A 20,895-nucleotide genomic window follows, 5' to 3' on the forward strand; every position below is an offset into this window, starting at 1 on the left:
GTGTAACAAAGCTAATTTTTGCAACTCAACTTGTTAGAAAAAAAAATGGAGGAGACACTTAAGTTCCCCTTTAAGGGTATGACGTGATAGCTTAATGGGTTAATTCCTATATATGCAGAAAGTCATTGTCTATACTTTACAGTCATATATCCCTAGGAGGTACCCCTCCTGGCGCAGTGGTGCGGCGGTTAAGCGATGCGCCACTGCCCTGCGGTGGCAGGAGCTCCCAGCGGTGGGCATTGTGCGACCCAGGTGGCTCTTCCCGAGCGACCAATCATTAATTTAACTGTCGCCTGTCTCAGTGGGCAGTTTGCTCACTATACGTTGGACAGGTTGTATTGACGCCGCAAGGTCACGTGACCTAGGTGGCCTACCTGCCTCCTAGGTTGATCTCTGGGCTCCACCTGCCAGAGTCATGGTCGTGATTTTCGCTCACAAGAGCGACGCCGACAACACCGACACAGGATTTTCTGGACTACGGGGCCTTTACCGCTATCGCGTTAATATGTACTATGTGGTCTTGAAATGCAGGCTGACAAAGAATACATCGCTGGCTTCGTGTTGAATGCCTGGCAGAGAATACATTTCTCTATGTTTTCATTAAAATAAAAAACTCGCTCTGCGCCCATGCATGCACATAAAATGTTGCTAGAAATCGAAACCGAAACAGTGACCTATTTAAAACGAAAGTCTGCTTCAGATTAGGCACATAAAATACGGCAGATAAACAGTCCTTTAGTGCCACTCTTCCACCATGAGAAGCCATCTGCCATCATTTGCTTGTTCTTTTTTTTACACTACGGTGTTGCGTTCAGAAAGCTAAAGACTTATATTGGTCGCTACCGGCAGCCAATTCCAAGATATATACGCCTTAACGTTTTGCTTGCGCGTGACTGTACACTGCTTACTCTTATATAGGGCAGACATGCGACAGCGGTGCAGCTCATTTATTATTCACCAAGTCTGCTCGCTCATTTATGAAAGCGTTTTATAACGCTAACGATGGTCTCACGTGGGGCATTTGGCTCCTAAAATATCCTGAAATGCCGGCCAGCCAGTGGCGGCCTAGATTGTGACTCAGTACAAGACGTCACGGCGTTCTGACCTATCGACGAGTTGCGCCAGCAGTGAGAAGAGAAGGCGGCCTGGCAACTGCGATATTCTGACGCATGTCGTGACAGAAGTTTATATAAGATTTATGCGCACGAAACGAGGAATATGTATAGAAAATCCAATACTTCACTCATTTACGCATTTGCCGATGTTCAGGATAACATCGTTTTCAGAGTGCGTGCAGCTGAGCAAGATTTTTTTTTGGTCCGTGCAAAGATTTTTTTCCGGTTGTCTTTACGTAATTCCTCCTTACTTTATTCTGCTTATTCGTCACTCCTTTTTACGCGTCAAATTTTGCTGTCTCCATGGCAAGATAATCTACTGGCACCCTTACCAGGCTAACAACAGCGCCTTTTGTATCCTCGAATTCTTTTCCATCTCTATTGGTATTCAAACGGCTCATTAATAAGGGCGCTTGGCTGATCAGCCCGAGGACGCTGGCCTTACCCCGGCTGCAGCGGCCACATTTCATCCGAGGCGAAACGTAAAAGGCGCTAGTGTGCTGTGCGATGTCAGTGCGCAATAAAGGTCCCCAGGTGGTTGAAATTATTCCGGAGCCATCTACTACACCGCCTCTTTCTCCTTTCTCTTATTTCACTCCCCCTTCATCCAACGCAGTTCGGGTGTCCACCGAGTAGGAAGACAGTTGCTCTTTTGAATTCCATCATACTCTATTTTTTTCTGCCACGCGGTTTTCTTTTATGCTTTCCATTTTTATTAGACTATTAGCTTCATATCTATAAAAGGAAGAATGTTGGGCCAGTTGGTTCATGATTATAGCAAAGAAACGGCGCGAAAAGCGGGGCAGGAAGACAAGACGCGACAGACACAGCGCAGAGCTCAGTTAATTACGCTCAGTTGTAAGTTCGGCTCTTTGTCTGTCACTTCTTGTCTTGCTGTCCCGTTTTTCACGCCGTTCTACTTACTATAATCATATTTCTATCTCTCAGCACTGTGCCCCCGCCCATCTGTAACTTCGAACAGTACTAATAATTCAAGCCGCACTCTTCCCAGGGACGTAAGCTCCAAAGCGGCCACTGGCAACATGGCTCAATATGCGGAGAACCTGCAGGAAGAAGTTTAAACTATTAGCATGAAGGTTAACCGCTGTTACGACTTAAACCTTAAGAACGCGTTGGCATAACGAAAAAAATACACCAGAGAGGTGCTAAAAATGCGTTCTTATAACAATTCGGTTCCACATATGCAGATTACCCACTAGACCTAACCATCACCCTTTTAAATCTGCAGTACAATCGGCTTCAGTGAGGCACTTTTGTCGTTGTTTTTTGCTTAATTTTTCGGCCCCTACTGCTTTGTTAGTCAACTGCCACGATTAGGACATTTCCAGTGGACTAGAGGTAACATTTTTTCTTTGTAGAAAGCATACATACATACATACATACATACATACATACATACATACATACATACATACATACATACATACATACATACATACATACATACATACATACATACATACATACATACATACATACATACATACATACATGCATGCATGCATACATACATACATACATACATACATACATACATACATACATACATACATACATACATACATACATACATACATACATACATACATACATACATACATACATACATACATACATACATACATACATACATACATACATACATACATACATACGCATATACATACATACGTACGTACATACATACATACATACATACATACATACATACATACATACATACATACATACATACATACATACATACATACATACATACATACATACATACATACATACATACATACATACATACATACATACATACATACATACATACATACATACATACATACATACATACATACATACATACATACATACATACGAGCTTTATTTTCCACAAAGAAGTTGAAGGAGGCGGAGGGAAAAGCCGTACATTTGCGGCTTGAGAAATCCTCCACCCCCTTACACCCCAGGGCCCTCTTAAACAATATTATACGCGACGGGTCGTGAAGATCGCCACTCACAGCGGGTCATTACATTATTGTAGTTTATTGGCGACGGATCTAGGTTATCTACCAGCATTTCTGCGGTGCTCAGAACCGTTCGCGACGGCGGTCACTGGCTATATTAAATGCTCCGTCTTGAACAAATACATCGCACCCGAGAGCCGGGTGGCTTCTTATTTCAGTGGCATGCATGCTGAAAAATCACTGAGCCTTTTCACATAGAATGAGGCATTGCCGTGATTAGGGACCACGCCCGGTTAGCTCGCCATATATGAATGCTCCTTTGCACCCACGTTGTTACTCTGCTATCAAGTCACGCTCAATGCCAAGCTCGCTAAAATAAAAGTCAGCACTACTGTGTTGAAGAAGGCTTTCTGGACTTGGGCAGAACGAGTAACGCGGTGAACAGGTAAACGCCGGGCACATGACGAAAGAGAGTGGGCGAAGTTCACTTTGCCAGTATAGTTAGCGAGCAACATGTAGAACTAAGTTTAGAAAAGTTTCTTGGGTAATGTGCCTGGGACCTGAGCAGGCCAGCGCTGATTGAATATCAGTGTACATAATCTGGCTGATGATAATCATGATCATGATGACAGTTTTCATTATTTTGGAAAAAAGAACGCGACCTCTACAGCGCTGCTATTGCTACTTCTTTATGTACTGCACTATCAATCATATTCTTTTTTTTGGAAGCCCGACCAAATATATGTTGTGCCTGGTTCTGTGCCGTTCTTTTGTGTTGAGCTGCTGTGTATTGTCGTTTTAATGCTAGCCACACTACTTAACCGGTCGCGTTTTAATCGCTTCTTTTTTTTTCAGAAACAGTTACTTCCTCAATAGCAATCATTCGCCGTCAGGTTTTTTGCAGACCTCGAACATGGATTGTCTCTTGGGCCAGTCGACGAACACGGCCACAAGTGCCACTAATCGAAATTCACGGTTTCTCTTGGCTAAGGCATTGCCGCAAGCGTTAAAGCTGATCCATTCTTTTTGTTTTCTCCAGCATCAAGTGTGCCCCAACCTTTTTTTTTGTCCCCAATAACAATATTACGCACGAAAAAGATTTGCAATGCAGCGACAGAGCAATAAGACGAAGACAAGGAAGAAGAAGCTGACAAGACGCCATTGCATCTGTGAATGCGGCTTCCGGAACTCGCCTCTATGGCCGATCCAAGTGAAGTTCGGAGTATTTCAGTTGCCGCCAACTCGCCAAGATTTAGCAAAGTCGGCACACCAAAGACGGCCGACGCAGTCCCACCGCTGAATGACCTCCAGTCGGACGCCAATGAAGAGCGCTCGGTGTGCAGCCTCTACCAAGCCTGCGGCTGTCACATCTCTCTTCTCTGCCTCTTGGTGATGACCGTGGCTGCAACAGCCACACTGGTTCGAGTCACGCAGGGGGCGGCTCTCACGAAGTACCCCGACGCAGACATCCTGGTGCCAATCACCGAGGAACGACGGGCACCGTTCATAGAGCGGCACTCAGGCTACGCCCACCCGTCTAACGCAGCAAGTACTCACCGCAAAAACGAACCCGATCAATCAGGGCGGTCTAACGCTCGCCGCGATAACGGACCGAACAAGGCAGTACGGACGACTAAGGCCGCATCACGTGCTTCATCAACAACCTCAACAACAGCGGCACGTCACATTTCCGCATCATCAGCACTTGCCAAGACCTACACCAGCAGGAACGCAGGCACGCCGACGGAGAAAGCCAGTAAGCGTCGTCGAAGGAAAGCGTGGGTTGTCAAAACCACGCATGGTTTACTAGTAGGAATGGTTGCCGACGTGGGAGGCAAGGAGGTCGCAGTTTTCAGAGGCATTCCTTACGCGGCGAAAATGACGCAGAAGGATCGATTTCAGGCACCGAAGCCTGCGGGCCTGTGGAACCGCACTTTCAAAGCTTACAGCGACGGCCCATCATGCCTCCAACCAGAGCCCACTCGAGACCACCCTATGTTTTCCGCAGCGTCACAGTCGGAGAACTGCCTCTATCTAAACATGTGGGTTCCCTTGTGCGGTGACCGTAGTTCAGAATGTACTCGTAAGACTGTCGTCGTTTATTTCCACGGCGGAAACTTGCTTAGAGGCAGTAATTCAATGCCCATCTACGACGGAGCGGTACTCAGCGCTATGGGGCAAGTCATTGTTGCCGTACCCAACTACCGACTAGGTGTGTTCGGTTTCCTGAGCCGCAAGGTCAAAGGGACGCGCTCGAACGTTGGCCTTCTGGACCAAGTTCATGCCCTGGACTGGGTCTTCAACAACAGCGAAGCTTTCGGCGGCCGCCGCGAAGACCTCGTCGTTTTTGGCCACGACTGGGGTGCCTACACCGCGAGCTTGTTTCTCATTTCGCCGGCGCTGAAGAGATTCCACGTGACCAAGGCCATCCTGGGAAGCGGGTCACCTATCCTCGCGCCTAGATTCACGCGCAACGACTCACAATGGGAAGGTTTCCTCAAGAGCTTGGGGTGCGGCCAGCACTTCTTTGACTCCACGCTTTCCTGCCTCCAAAAGGCGAGAGCCGAAAAGCTACTTGCGGCTCAGTCCCGTTTCCCGGGATCAGTCGGCGTCTATCATCCCCACCCAATGCTCCCGCGACTTCCCGACCAATTCCTGCGCCTGGAACACAACCTCAGCGGGGTCCAGCTACTCCTCACGAGTACTTCACTCGAGGGTCTAGGCGTGTTCTACGAAATTTCTAGCAAAATCGGTCACACTGACACCCTATCGCCGGAAGAACTTCTGGCTAAGGTTGGCGTACAGTTCCGCAACGGCACGTCATACACGCCGTACGGATTTAAAGGCGAAGTGCACGACCGCTACGAAATACCCCCCAGCTCCGCGGAGTACGGGACGGCGTTTGCCGTGAGTTTCCTGGGCGACGTGCTCTTCAACTGTCCCACAACTCTGTTCGCCCGACGAATGTGCCAACTGGGTGCGGACGCCTTCCACTTCGTCATCGGACAGAAGCCGCGCTTTTGGAATCCTACCGCCAGCTTCCAATCAAGGGCCTCCCATTTGGATGACGTGTACTTCGTATTCGGCGTCCCTGTCTCGCACTATCTCAACTACGGCAATCGCTCCAGCCCGTCAGAGACTGCTGTCATGACGCAGGAGGCCGGTTGCTCGAAACGAATAATCCGAATCGTCTCCGACTTCGCCAAAAACGGCGCCAGCGCGCAAGCTGTGACAGACTTTCTGCGTCCGTACTGTGACAGTGAGCGGTCGACGGAAATGTTCCGAGGTCTCCGTCCAGTACCGTCTTGGAGGACGAAACAGTGTGAGGTGCATAATAAGTACCTACGGTATTTGTAACGACTGTTTTGCCGGCTCAAGGTTTCTCACGCTATATATCACCGAGCCCGATAGCACCGTGAAATCTGTCTTTGAAGAAATGATCATGTCTTTAATTAGCTATACATAGGGTTCTTTCTTCGTGCTTTGGTTTACGTGATAACCGTCTACGATGAATAATTATATTTTCAGCAGCCATGCCACAGATTTGCACTTAACAGTCTCTGTGACATTATAAAGAAGAAAATGTGCGTCTTTTTGGCTACTAGTTCAGTTACCAGCTTATTATTTCTAAATAAGCCTATTACTCTGTATATACTACTCATGCCGGGTGCGCACTTATTACACGTATCAGAACAAAGGCTGTCAGTATTCATTCTACCCGATTGATGATCGAACTAATACAGATAGACCCCTTCCTCCGTAACCAAAAACAAACAGTATATGAATTACTACAATCTGATTAATGGTAGTAAGGTACACTAGCTAGCATAATTAGTTTTCAGTATATATAGAGTTTTGCTCATGGAATTCTTCCGCCTAAAACTTGTCAAAGCTATTACAGCGGCTTAAATGACAGGAGTTAAAATTCACAATGTAATTATAAACAAAGTGATAGTAGCAATGTAAAAACTTTGTGAAAATTTAAGTACATAATGTCAGTGTTTTTTTCTTGTTTTGCAATGTTAAAACTAATCTGACAAATATTTTAGTGCAAAAACAGTAAAAGTTGCAGAGCTGACAAGAGCGAAGAAAAGTTTTCAGATTATTGAGAAGAAGCAGAGTGAGTCCAAATGTATAGTACAGCATTAGTACGAATGATGAGTATGCATGTATTCAGACCGAACCCTGGCGCCCAAATCGTTCACCAAGTGTGCACAGTTTAGAGAAGAGTTTACAATTCCTTGAAATGGAAATGCAACGAAGTATGGCGCAATTAAATATCAATTACCTCTTCACGAAACAAGCCATGCATTCTATATTCAGCTGAAAGGACATTCTAGTGTTAAGTAGAAATATCCCTCCCCGCGTAAGAATAAAAGATGGCTTGGTGTCACTTCATCATCGTCAGCCTGACTACGTCCACGGCAGGACAAACATCTCTCCCATATCTCTCTCTTGCGCCAGCTGCTTTTTACCCTGTCCTATGCCAGCTGCGGCCACCTTATCTCCGATAACGTCTTAATCTCATCCCCGCACTTGATTTCCTGCCGCCCCCTGCTACGCTTACCTTCTCTTGGTATCCAGTCCATTACCCTTAAGGACCATCTGTTTTCTTACTACTCCCCTGATTACTTTCAGTGCCTCGCTACCAATTATAAACTGCTGTTCCCTTCCGAGACTGGTGTCACCAAACATTCCCTGCCCAACCCCATTTCTTCCTATTGATTCCGACTACGATGTCATTAACCCACGTTTGTTCCAAACCCAGTCTTCCCTTTTCCTGTCTCTTAACTTTGCCCCTATAATTTTTCTTTCCATAGCTCGCAGTGTTGTTCTTAACTTAAGCTGAACCCTTTTCGTTAGCCTCCACGTTTCTTCCTCGTATTTGAGTACCGGGCATATACAGCCGTTATATACTTCTCTTTTGAGGGCTTTTGGTAAATTGCCATTCATTATCTCAGAGAACCTGCCAAAATCGCACCGCCCCGACCATATTCTTCTAGTTATTTCTCTCTCATGATCCGGATAGGCGGTCACTACTTGCTCGAAATACACGTATTTCTTTACCATTTCCAGTGCCTCCATACCAATTGTAAACTGCTGTTCCATTCCGAGACTAGTGTCACCAAACGTTCCGAAGGGAATATCGAATGCCGAGCATTGTTATAGGGTTGAAGTAAAGGACATTCGCTGGGCTAGATTGCCAGACACCATTTAACAGCAAGCTCGGCTCGATCAAAAAGGCTCAAAAATCTTGGTGCTCGACCTATTCCACGTAGGGCCACTGTCTTCTCTCAGACTCCAACAAAATGGTTTCCCAGTGAATATGCTTGTATTTGTTTTTGCAAGTGAACGATGCTCCTCTTTATTGTAAAAAAAATGTAAATATGGCGCAAATTCTAGCCTAAAACACTGTGGCTTATAATTCGGTAAGCTTTTCCCTTGAACTACTACTGTGAGCTGTTTGCATTTTTGGAGGCGCGCCTTCGCAAACACATGTTTCCGTAGTCACATCAGAGTCTAGAAAAAGTGGCACTGCAGTCGTCAGCAAGAATAAACAACAAGAAAACTTCAAAAACGACTTATCTGCGGTAGGAAGTTAGTCCTAATTTTGGCATGCTAACTTCATATCACCTTTGTGTCGAAACAATCATTACACCGAAAGAAAAAAAAAAACCTTAAGCGAATTACAGTAAACGTTCCTTCGTAGTCAACCTTTGCTATGAAGCATTTTTACAAGCTCATCAAATCATCCCGCAGCCCAAGAGTGGCCGGTGGAATCACCAAAGACACGTGACTTGCGCAAGCTGCCCCAGCTACGAAAAACAGACAATTTCGAACAAAAGTAACTGGGCGTATAATTTCGAGAACACTCTCTAGTCAAGCTACATGCCGTTGTTTGGAGGAGGGAACAGATCACATTGCTCACATCATATGCATGTTATGATGCATGCGTTGCTCTGTCAGTTGTGCTGATGAAGCGCTGGAGTTTCTCTTCTTTGTAGATCATTCGTGACCGAAAAAATCTGTGGAATAACAATGACGTAAGACAAGAGACTACGTGTTTGTCATAGACAAATCATGCATAAAGAAATTAAACCACACAGTGTGCGAGTGCAACCGATCACTTCTTTTGATTTCAAGCTGCCTTCCGCGCAACGCTCTGCGAAAAAGTTCATTCTTTACAAGGAACTCAATTTTCGAACGCCTTAGCTGCTACCTGCACGTTGAGCCTAACAGCATTTACCAACTTTAGCAGAGCGAGTAGCTTTAAGTGTCCTTGTGAAGCTGCAATCTAAGATTAGATGCTAAAATGGCGATGAAAGACAGCACTCTAAAGTGGCCTCTGATATCTGAAAGGAGAAACGTGTCCGCCTCCTAACTGTAACAAGAATTCATAGATGTCGGTATAAGCTGTTGCGCGCACTTTAGATTCGTCATAGTTTCGGATGCATAAGCACGTTCGAAAGCTTAATAATAATAATTGGTTTTTGGGGAAAGTAAATGGCGCAGTATCTGTCTCATATATTGTTGGACACCTGAACCGCGCCGTAAGGGAAGGTTCGAAAGCTTCCATTTTCATTATCTTGCTACTTGGCAATATGCAAAGAAAAAACTTTATTTAACACACCGAATCGAAAATACACAAGAAAAGCCTGTAGATTGATAAAGTTGCTTCTAGCTTTTTATTTTTCTTTGCATACTTTATGAAACCACTCAAAATTGACCTCACCTGCGGCCGCTTTCGTGTCGGCTCACTTTTCCGCACGCCTGATGCGCGAACACATCGAAAGAGAAAATATGATTGGGGCGACAGGGGACGCAATATGCGCGAAAGCTGAAGATTCCTGTTCTCGACACTGGCAGTCGCTGACGTCACTAGGCTCGTACACACATACACACGCACGCACACTGCGCTGGGGCAGCTTCCTTACGTGTGCGGTGCCGGGCAAACATGTAAGCCCCCTCGATAACATGCGCGCTAATGTTTACCGAGGCGCCCCCCAACGACAGCTGCTGTCAGCCAGCCTATCACGGCTTAATAGGCCGGGGGCGAAGCTTTCACAAGCATCCTGCCGGCTCATTTCTTGCCCCACATATCGGCAAAGCTTTCTTCCTTATTTTACTGGGCAACCACGTTCGCTTTTCGTTTCGTTGTCTGCGGCTAAGAAGAATTAAGTTCGGGGTGGGGAACTAGATAAGATGATAGTCATCTTTTTGGGCAAAAGTGGCAAGAGCTTCAAAAAATCCTAAAAGAAAGAAAAGATAGTTGAGTTAGGAGCCTCGTAAGAGATAAAATATGGTAGAATCGGAGCGCATGTTGATTTTAGCTGAGTAAACTCTGCCGAAGAAAGCTACGGTAAGAGAGGGGAGGACTGAGATACTTCAGAAGTCTCCGGTTCTATTAAGCTGCTCCGCGTCTGCAAGAAAAACAATATATCGCATTGTTGACTTCCCGCTACTGCGACTCGGTACAGGCATAAGCTACAGCCTGATATGACAGCCTCATATGACAAATATCCCTTCATCTACCACGTGATGAATGAGCTTGCTGTGAGTTATTTTGCGTTCAGAATCTGTTTTTTTTTAGGTTAAATAATGCGAAGTGCCGTCCCTCCCCTGACAATTTATTCAGTTTCTGGATATCAGAGGAGATAAAATGACTTCGAGGCAACAACCTGTGCCGCACAGCTGTGATCTCTCTGTACGCTACTGGCTGACACATTCTAGGCGCAATGAGTCTCAAGGCCTCGAGAAGATCTAAAACCTTCGTAACGATTTTTAGTTTTCCGGCACCGCCTTCCTGCCCCCGTAGCAAGTGAAGCACACGTGACCTCTCCCTCCAGGCCTTGTGCGCGGCATGACTGCATCCAACATGAAAAAGCATCGCGCCAGCCTATGTTTTACTGCTTTCCGGTAAAAACTACAATGAAACTGCACTACGATTGTGTCGGCCATCAGCACAATTCCCTATAAATGCTCGGCCTAGAGAAAGCAACACTAAATTCCATGCTTGTGATCCGAGGAAGACACGAAGTGTAACCTCGCCGGGAAAGATTTGATGCTTCTTGAGCATGCCTATAGGAGTTATCCACGTGACGTCGCGGGAGTCACTTAGTGGTGCAGCGCGCAGCTTCAATAGGGCAGGCTAGAGCAGGTGTCGATAAGTCCATTAGATATGCCTACAGCCTTTGTCCTCGGTAAATACCCCACAAAATGATGACCACTGTAACGTCGGTGCATACTCCCTGTAGTATCTGCAGAATAAGATATGAGCGCTGCTTTGAACTCGGTCATTGTTCTCTTACGCTGATCTGAATTCGGCCAATCCCAACTTTACGCTCATAGTAACTCCAACAATTCACGGTTTAACGGTGAACTATTTATATGAGTGTTTTCTGCGCTAGAGGCCCGCTTTGTCACATATGTAGGTATTTGCTATTATGTGCAAATGCAAAAGGCACGCGGTTAACGAAAACGCCATGCGCGAGTTACTGGGCGGGAATAAGCCTGACGCAGACCTTAGCGCATGCGTAATGCACATTTCTACACATATATATTTGTAATAAGCAAAGACACCATGATTACGCAGCCTGTTTTGCACGCCTCTTGCGTAGTGTACTCGGGCGTATTTTTCGTTGCGTAAATGAACTCTCTCTACACGTTGAGCAAACAGCGTGGATGCAGGACGTAGGGGCGACTGACGCAACACGAGCGCTGTACATGATCTGTTGTGAACGAAAGACAGCACGTGTTCCAGCACCAGATGTCTAGCCATTTCTATCTCGCTATCTTACACTCTTTTTTGCCTTTCTGTTCTATCTCCAGCCGACCAGAAAATAACAAACCCGAGGCATTCTCTGATCAGGTTAGCTGTTTACCTCATCTCACTTTTATTGGTCGTCGCTCCTTGCAACCTGACTAGAAGCGCTAGTGTTTGTCCCGCCGGTATCTTTTCGCTCTCCCTTGTCTTCCTTTTAGCGCTAGTAGCCATGTGAACTTAATCTTCAAGGACAAGAGACAGCACACAGAAAAAGAACGATGGGACATAGCTTTGTTGTGCTTAATTCAGGGACAAGGAACAGCACACAGAAGAAGGAATGGCTGGACACAGCTTTGTTACACTTAATCTTCAAGGACAAGGGACAGCACACAGAAAAAGGAACGACGGGACATAGCTTTGTTGCCCTTAATTTCAAGGACAAGAGACAGCACACACGAGTAGGAACGAAGGAACACAGCGTTTATTACACTTAATCTTCAAGGACAAGGGACAGCACACAGAATAAGGGGCGACGGGACATGGCTTCATTACACTTCGTCTTCTCAAGCTATGCACAAACTCTCCCAGCAACGTGTTTTACTACTTAATCGCATACGGGCCTCAAGCTTGATACTATGACACCGCAACTGAGAAAAAGAACAAAGGGTGTTTTAATTGTTTCCTTTCGTCCGTGACACTCATATTAATCAGTGACTTTTGTACCGCCCGCTGACGCATGGCGTCACGCATGGCGTCTATATTCGCTCTTGTCTCCCTCATGTGTAACTAGCCGCAGTACATAAAGCGACAACGTTGCTGACGGAATATTAAAACATCTGGCAGGTTGTGATAAAAAGAGCTGTTTTACTCATTCTCATGCAAGCGCCCTTTCCTTTTCACAGATTCATGAAAAATAAAACAAACGTTTAATGAAAAACATGTGCGCCTCCATCCAAGGCTTTCGAATTCGGATGCGAATGGTTGATGTTATATGAAACCGAAAGTGCAGGCAGTAAACGCGCAGCGCTGTAAGCCTTAACAGAGTGGACATATTTTCAAGATGCCTTTAATCCTTTTTCTGTGGCGGCACATGCGAAAACCCATTTGTAAACTAAGATTCTGATGGGAGCGCTAGGTGTTCACGAACACGTCTTGTACTGATGGCCTGTAGTTCGGTGTTTCTTACTTTCATCACAGAGTTACAAAGCGCCAGAAAAGCAACGGTTGTCAACAGGGATCCCAGCTTATTTCAAAAGCGCTATACACAAGAAGAAACAAACACGGCACTGATCGAGTTTTGACTCACAAAAGAAAGAAACCCAAGTGCAAGAAATAAACTGTATAAGTATGGCAGATTTGGCCGTAATTGTCTCTTGTTATATCCTCTGCTATCTGGCGTTGCTGAAAAAAGCTCGTTATAGATTATCAGTTCACCCAGTATGCCATTGTTCAACGAAACCATCACCAGTTTCTCTCGCATTGTGCACCTCGAAATACTCCTCATCAATTAACTCAAGATGCTACTCTAGTCACTGTGGTCTCAATATGAAGTTCGAACGTTTTATAGTAATAACAGAATCAAGCAACTTGACTGTTTTGAATGCACAGAGCGCTTAACATTCGCAAGCACAAAAAATAGGTAAACGCAAAAAAAGGTTAAACTTTCAGGAAAGTACGTACGAATTCGATGCTTTGTTATTGTAAGGTAGTACGACTGGCAGCAAAATGCGTCCTTCCAAATAGCTTGTCCCGTTTTCTTTTCTTTTTTTTGCTCGAGAATTGTAAATTTAAGTGCGCTGTTCCGTTTCGAAGCTGCGAAAATTGAGCCCGACTTACTCTTATCTGACCAGCGATGACTGCCTCCTTCATTGCGGTTTCTCTTTTTTCTATTTCGATTCGTTATTCGTTTATTTTTGGGCGACTTTTCCTTCATGAGTTCTGCATGAATCATTCAGTGCTCTTTTTTTTAAAGCTGAATACAGTCAGTGCAGAACGAGTCATTTGAGGGGCATTTCAATCCAGCTCGTTTATTTTCTTGTCTTCATTAAAAGTAGTCAGACCACAGTTAGTTGAATTTCGCCCACATATAGCTGAAAAGGAAAATCTTTCTGCTAGTCGCATTAAAACATGTTTCGAGTTTACTTGTACAGTTCTTCCTGCACGTTCAGAGTAATTAACCTTCTCGCGTACTAAACACTCAAGATAGCGTCATCCGAAGGAAGATTGCAAATTCGCTTAAATCCGAATAAAATGTGCACGACGAAAGAAACCAAGCAGGTTACAGCATAAGAAAATTAAACTATGCCGAAAGCCAGCGCCAGTTTATTTCCTTTCTCGAGTCACATCTTAAAGAATGTTTATATTCCGGACTACATTCCGACTGAAGCTGCCACTGCTGTTAGGTCATTACGTCATTCATTTCAATTAGGAATGTATTTGGTACCTGCCCAAAGTCATTCCGCGTGTTTCTTCGCTGTGCTAATGTTTGAAGCTCTAATTTTAGTCTGTCGTCCTGATTCAGTTATTCACTGCTTTGTGCCGAAAGCTATCGACAGCAGAGCGCATGATTTACATATATGCCACAATTTCTCTCGTGCACACGCCAAGCCGTCGTGCTTCCTGTAACAAAAAAAAACTTGCCCTCAACTGCTTGCCAATGACAATATACTTGGAAGTAGTAAATACTCATTGGCAGGAGTGGTACCAGGGAGTGGTAGAACAAAATGTACCTAGCAGAAGCCACACCAATAAAAGAAGGAATGCGGTACAGCAGCTACTTCTATATATTCTTACATTCACACCACAAAGACGAACACGACACAAGGGGAGACACCACAAAGCCCCTCGTGGCCGTTTTCGTCTTCCAGCTGTGAATGTAAGCATGAAATACCAACTCGCCCAGCAATTGATTTTAAACAAGTTCTATATATTACTCCCCACCCCGCCCACCCTCTCTACTCGAACCAACCAACGAAAAAGCCAGAAAAGAGAGTTTCAGTTTTCCTTTTCCTCTTGTTATTATCAGCTGCCTTTTTCACCTTTATTTGTGCGCGTTTCTGAACTACGTTGATCATCTTGCTGCTGTGGGGCTTGATCTAGAAGTTCACAACCGATAATTTCTGGTAGTCAGGGCCCGTATAAGATAACAATTTCATTTCAATTTCATTCGGATTTCCCCTCTTTTTTTCACTCCTTCCAGTCGACTCGACCGCCCCAATTCCTAGCGTTTCCTTTTCAATACTGGCTCAAGCACAGCGTTCGCGTGGGCTTGGTGTCGTCGGAAATAATCACAAAACGCTGAAAGAATAGAATGAACAAGAAACCGCTGCACTAGTGGGACCTAGATCACAGCGTTACGAGTTCTTAAAATTTAAAAGCCTGAATTTCTTTCTTCTCATCGGGTTACATCGATTGGCCATGATTCTATTCTCATTCCCGTAACTTGTGTTTTCACTTCCCTGTAGCCTTTTTTGTTTATCGGCTCTTTCGGATTTTGTAGTTTTTTTCTGCTTTTATCTTCACAGGATGATGGTTGTCGCCGGCTACACTCAGCAGAGCCGACTGAATCTCGCCGTTCAGCTAGGCAGATGTTTCGGTCTATGGTTTATTGGGGTTTAACGTCCCAAAGCGACTCAGGCTATGAGGGACGCCGTTATGAAGGGGTCCGGAAATTTCGACCACCTGGGGTTCTTTAACGTGCACTGACATCGCACAGTACACGGGCCTCTATAAATTCGCCTCCATCGAAATTCGACCGCCGCAGCCGGGATCAAACCCACGTCTTTCAGGTCGGCAGCCGAGTGCCATAAACACTGAGCCACCGCGGCGGCAGCTAGACAGATGTAGACGCCACATATCGGGCGGAAAAGAAAACCCACGATCGCCGGTAAACGTTTTCACTGCGTTCACAAACGGCACAAAATGCCTGCTCTTAGGAGTCATGCAGGTGGATCAGGACTATGCCCTATTGGTCCCATCGCACTGTGTGAATGCTCTGCCACAACACTACACTTAGAGAGGAGAAGCTAGACTTACAGGCCTCATTTTGCATGTGACTATGATGCAGCTGTTGCTGTTCCTTTCTCTTAACTTTTTCTTCCCGTATGTGCAACCAATCCCCTCCATTGTTTGACATGAAATCATTTCAGCAAGTCGACATATTTATTGGGCTCTAAGCGCTCAATACTAGTTCTATTCCTCTAATACCAGCTGTTCGATAGGAGTACTGCCACTATTTCCGAAATTCAGCGCGTTCTTCGAGACCACCGAAGTATAGCATGCACCAAGAAATGAAACAATTGCGCTTATTATGCACCTGGCACAAAGGTAATGAACAAAAATTGCATAAAGCGCCACATAAGGGCTGTAAACGAAGCTAGAAGGCCTTCGCGAGGAAACGTGTTCAGCTTTATTTTTATGTTTTTTTCTTGTCTGTAGCAGGCGTACTGATGCATTGAGGAAGTAGCCAGGTGTAATTATTGTATTTCTTGGAGGGATGAAAACAGCATGAAAAAATGCGGAATAGTGGTACTGCATAAAAAGAACTGAGTGAAGATGTAGACAACCTAAACAACGCATATGCCCGCGAAGACCAGTATAGTGATTGATTTCACCGCCTGACACCTCCTACTGCTTTTTTTACACGAACTAAAAAATGAAAAAGAGAAACGAAGCATTAGTGTACGCGTGCATCCCAATACGGTACATAATGTAAAGTCTTTGGGGAGAGAAAATATGGAGGCTAATGGGCTCAGCGAACGCACCAGGGAAAACAGCGATGGCGCAAGAAAGGCAAAGGTAGCTTCCGACTCAACGAAGCAGGAGGGTCACCGCGACTTTATCAGTGAGGTATGAGGTACTAAATGGGTGGAAAAAAGCGCACACACCGCAATAAGCGAAGCAATAACAGCCTCGAAAAGAAAGGAGAGGGCGTTCGGTGGCATGGCACGATCCAGAGCGATCGATGCAGGCCTTTCGTGCCGCATACGGGCTGCCTCACGCACGTCGGCGGCAACGTCAGCGACCGACCACCGCGGGCGAGGCAGAAGAGAGGGAGAGGCAGAAGCGTGGGCAAGAGAGAGAGACAGCCCACGCACGTGTGCGACTAGTGGGGGAAAAAAAGAGGGGGCAAGAGGGAGAAGCGAGTGGCCTCTTCCCCACCCCTATAACTCGAAAGCGAAGATAGCAGATGGGGGCCATTTGATTGGCAGCACGCAAGTGTGACCTTTGCCTTGAAAAGAGTGTGTGGTGACCCAAGTGGGCGAGGTGACACTGGGGACGAAGCAGAGTGAGAAAAGGAGCCCATGGCAGACAGACAGCTAGACTGGACAGCAACAGAATGGACAATCACACGGTCGAGGATTCTTCTGTTGGTGACTATTCTTGCTGCACGGTTGACCAGACCATTCCTTTCGAGTGCGAGCGACACAGTGGAAGCGAGTCAATAAATACACGCATTGTGTTTTACCTCAGCGGTTTTATGCGCTTCCAGCGGCAGTCCCCTGTAGAGCCCTGACACAAAAGTTGAAAGTACCGCACGCAGCTAGCAAAGGGAAAGAGGCCTCCATTCTCTCTCTTTCGGGTGACGGTTTCTGTGGTCATATAATTCTGTGATTGTTTCTAGCCTCATAAACGTAAAGAACGCAGCCGCTACCGTATCATGGACTCTTCGCAAAGAGAGTAGCGTTTACACAGAAAACGTTTCATTAGTCATGCCCGACTTACCGCGGTTTCATTACACCCTTCAGTTCTACGTGGCCATTATCTGTTATGGAGAAAGTATCATACCATAATAAGAAACAACTTCGGTCTGCTTATCTTGTGGCCAAGGTTGAAAGATAAGCGGGGTTTTTAACAACGGTAATTGCTTCGGAACTTAATTTTTTTGTGCAGAAAGTATGCAACAGGATCAATTGTCATCGAGTCGGAGCTTTTTTAAACGTTCTCTAACTGCCGAAGCTGTTTCGGAAATCTAGCATGAGAGCGTCTAATATATCATGCCGCTGTTGCTGTGATATTTCAAAGGCAACCAAAGAGAACATGTCTCGAACCTTGTATTCGTTTTATATCTCATGTTTCATATTCAGTGCGTATCGTCGTTTCTGCAGCATGCTTCCTTAACATTCGATTTATAATGGTTTGGATTGTAGCCATATAAGAGAGCATTTACGCCACTCCTAGAATCTAATGGGATTTTGAAGGATGAGAGATTTTCTAACCTTTGAGGAGATTTAAAGCTTTGCGGAGGCTAAAGGTGGCTTTACTACACGGTTGAATAGCAAACCCCGTGGCCTGAAGACTTTTGAACAATGGTGTGCCTACCCGTCCTTTTTGTTGTTCTCTCCTGATGAATATTTAGTAGTTACTGAACTTAAACGTGCTCATTTTCTGCAGAAATAATCGGGGTGCTTTAACGTTATCGTCTCTACTTTAATTTCTCAAAAGAAATTGGTGCGTTGCCCTAACTCGCAACCAAGTATTTCTCTTTTCAGTCAGTCGGAATGTTTGTGCAGGCAAAGTACAATGTCAGTGAGCAATGTCAATGCTTCATACTTCGCAAACTGTTTCCTCATTACCTTCAGCGGACCCTTCAGGAATTTTGTGTGGTTTCTTCCAAAGACAAGGGTTCCTTTAAATGCAAGGGTTCACTGCTGCCTTTTCAGAGAGCGGATAAATAGCTCTGCAGAACAGCAACAAAAAAGGCAGTGTTCATTTCCACAGCAATGATTAAGTTGCACGAACATTAAACAAATGAGCAGGTAGTCACTAAACTGCAAGCCCAAAAGAAAAGAATAAAGTAAGCTCCATGGAGTACCACTAAAATGCAAAACTTGTACAGTCAATAAAAACGACCTATAAGTGCTCAGTGCACAGTAGGTGTAGCAAAGTTTTACTTAAATATCGCCAGGGGATATCCGCTGTGTCTACATATCTCGCCACCGAGCAAGCGTTGACAGCACTCGGTCGCGATTGTTTGCGTTGTACCTTTCTTTAGATATGCGAACGACCATTTTGAGGTCAAAAAGCCCGTAAAACATCAGAAACAGATTCTCTCTTTTTGTCTCCTTATACAAATTTCTGCGGTTCTGTCTGCAAACCGAATGGCTAATCATTGTTCTCCGTATAAAAAGACAGCGTTCTTGTCTTCCCTTTTATAACCGTTTACGTTACTTCAGACCCAACCATTGCCTACACTTGGAAGACTTAGCAACCATAGCCATTATATGCGACACCAGAAGAATATTTTCAATAACCAATCTTCCCCTCGCGTCAAGTGGCTACTCGGAAATAAGGGTTGAAGACACAGTCGATTCGCATTCGAATTCCTCGTGAGCGGCGGTCATGACAGAGGGCCGACACCAGCGCTCTCCCCTGCACCACGCGTACCATATGACTGCGGGACACCACGGCGCCGCTTCACGTGTTGATCGCGGCCCGCCGGCAGCGAGCGACTGTGTTCGCTGCCGCGCCGAGTTTCGTTCTGTTTCAAAGATGTCCATCGAAGCTGAACCGCGACACGCTCGGACAGCGGTCCCATCGACAAGCCCGCTGCAGTACGTGATCGGCATCCCAATCAGCGGGCGGAAAAGAAAACCACGGCCCGCAACGCACGCGCCCGAAGAGCGCGCGCGCGCGCTCGGGTACATCCGCGCCTTCTCCACTGGCCGTGTTTTCCCAGCGGCGGCGTTAGGCTTACCGACGCTCCCGTCCGCCGAGCAGCCGCCGGCGACAGCTAGGAAGCAGAGGGCCACAGTGGTCAGCATGTTGCCCGTAGTGCAGGCAGCTCTGTTTTTACTCCATCGGGAAGCCTTTTCCGAAGGGGCGGCGCAAAGACGGCATCGGCTTCGCAGGTGTCGTTCCTCACGTTTGCCGAAAAACACCCGGCAAGGGGGGCTCTGGCGAAGAAAAAAAAACGAACAAGCGCGAGCCCGTCGGACTGTCTCTCGCTCGGCCTGCGCCAGATGGTGCCTCCCGCGCCTCCAGAAGTGACCCGGATGATGGTGACGTCGCGTCGACGTAACGCTGACGTTGCGCCGACGTCGCCCTAGCGGCGGCGGCCTCCGGCCGCGAGCGAGCGACCTTTCGATACGCACGCGGCACGGCTTCGGGAGAAAAGGAGGGCGAGGGAGAGCGGTGAGGGGGAGCAAGAGAAATTGTCGGAGGAAAAAAGGGAGAAACAGCGAAGTGGGGAGGAGGGTGGAGGGGGCTGGACAGTGTACTACGCGATGGTGTCCGCTCCGAACGTGAGCTCATGCGCCCAGCTGTATCCCATTATGCAAAGCAACTATCTTCGTTCCCTCGCCCGTACGCCTTGGCCGCCATACTTCCACTTTACATCCTGTGTTTCCCATTTATTAAGTGGCCTAGGGCTAGCGGCGGATGTGTCAGAAGAGGTAACGTTCTCTCCCCGGTCGTTCCGTGAGGCGACAACATGAAAGTGAAAGCGCGCGCTGTGTCATCAAAAACGAGGACGAGGTGTCCGGCCCAAGAAATCGGGCGAGAAATCGTTATTGCCTTCGCGACGTCAACAAGTGCTCCAAATATAGCCCCCTAGCGAGCGCCGTTGAACGCAACGACATCTGGGCAAACAGCGTGGACAGGGACCCATCGAGCAAGCATTTATGAGCTCGGCGGGACAGAAACGAATATCTTTTTCCTCAGTGGATCGTATGATATGTACGGAAATCTTTCTGGGTGTTTCGAGTATGGTGGACAGTTCTAGCTTTAGAGCTTCACAGCTTCCTCTTTGAAAGCTGTTGAAAGGTTAAGCTTCTTCTAAGGCCAAATTCTTGAAGTCAGTTTGGCCGAACATTGTCATTTTGTATGAAGGCGAACCTAGAAAAAGCAGGTTTCAGTCGCCAGTTAAAACTTATCGAACCAAGATAAAAAGGGAGCGAATCGAGGAGAATAGATGTGCCAGACTTTGCGATTGTTATCACTAGTAAACATAAAAGAGCCTTCCCATAGGCTATACGAAGTATGTACAAGGGATTCCTACCCTCCTAACAACAAGACCCCATCACTGATTTTGCACCATTTT

At 46.2% G+C, this 20,895-nt stretch overlaps 2 protein-coding genes across 2 annotated transcripts in view; one reads left to right on the forward strand and one right to left on the reverse strand.

The window, feature by feature from the left end:
• The window catches only part of IA-2 (tyrosine phosphatase IA-2), a 528,690-nt gene extending 508,853 nt beyond the window's left edge, over positions 1 to 19,837 (reverse strand). Inside the window, exon 1 of the mRNA XM_077657849.1 lies at positions 19,552 to 19,837. Coding sequence (XP_077513975.1) covers positions 19,552 to 19,618 — 67 coding nt within the window. The 5' untranslated portion in view covers positions 19,619 to 19,837. The remainder of the gene's footprint in view (positions 1 to 19,551) is intronic.
• Positions 4,289 to 6,488, forward strand: LOC144126375 (acetylcholinesterase-1-like). The gene has a single exon (XM_077660429.1). It carries the CDS (start codon positions 4,289 to 4,291, stop codon positions 6,446 to 6,448), a length of 2,160 nt encoding a protein of 719 aa, XP_077516555.1. The 3' UTR covers positions 6,449 to 6,488.
• Positions 19,838 to 20,895: the final 1,058 nt, after the last annotated feature.

The sequence above is a fragment of the Amblyomma americanum genome, chromosome 3 (assembly GCF_052857255.1).
Source record: "Amblyomma americanum isolate KBUSLIRL-KWMA chromosome 3, ASM5285725v1, whole genome shotgun sequence".
Lineage (NCBI taxonomy): Eukaryota > Metazoa > Arthropoda > Arachnida > Ixodida > Ixodidae > Amblyomma > Amblyomma americanum.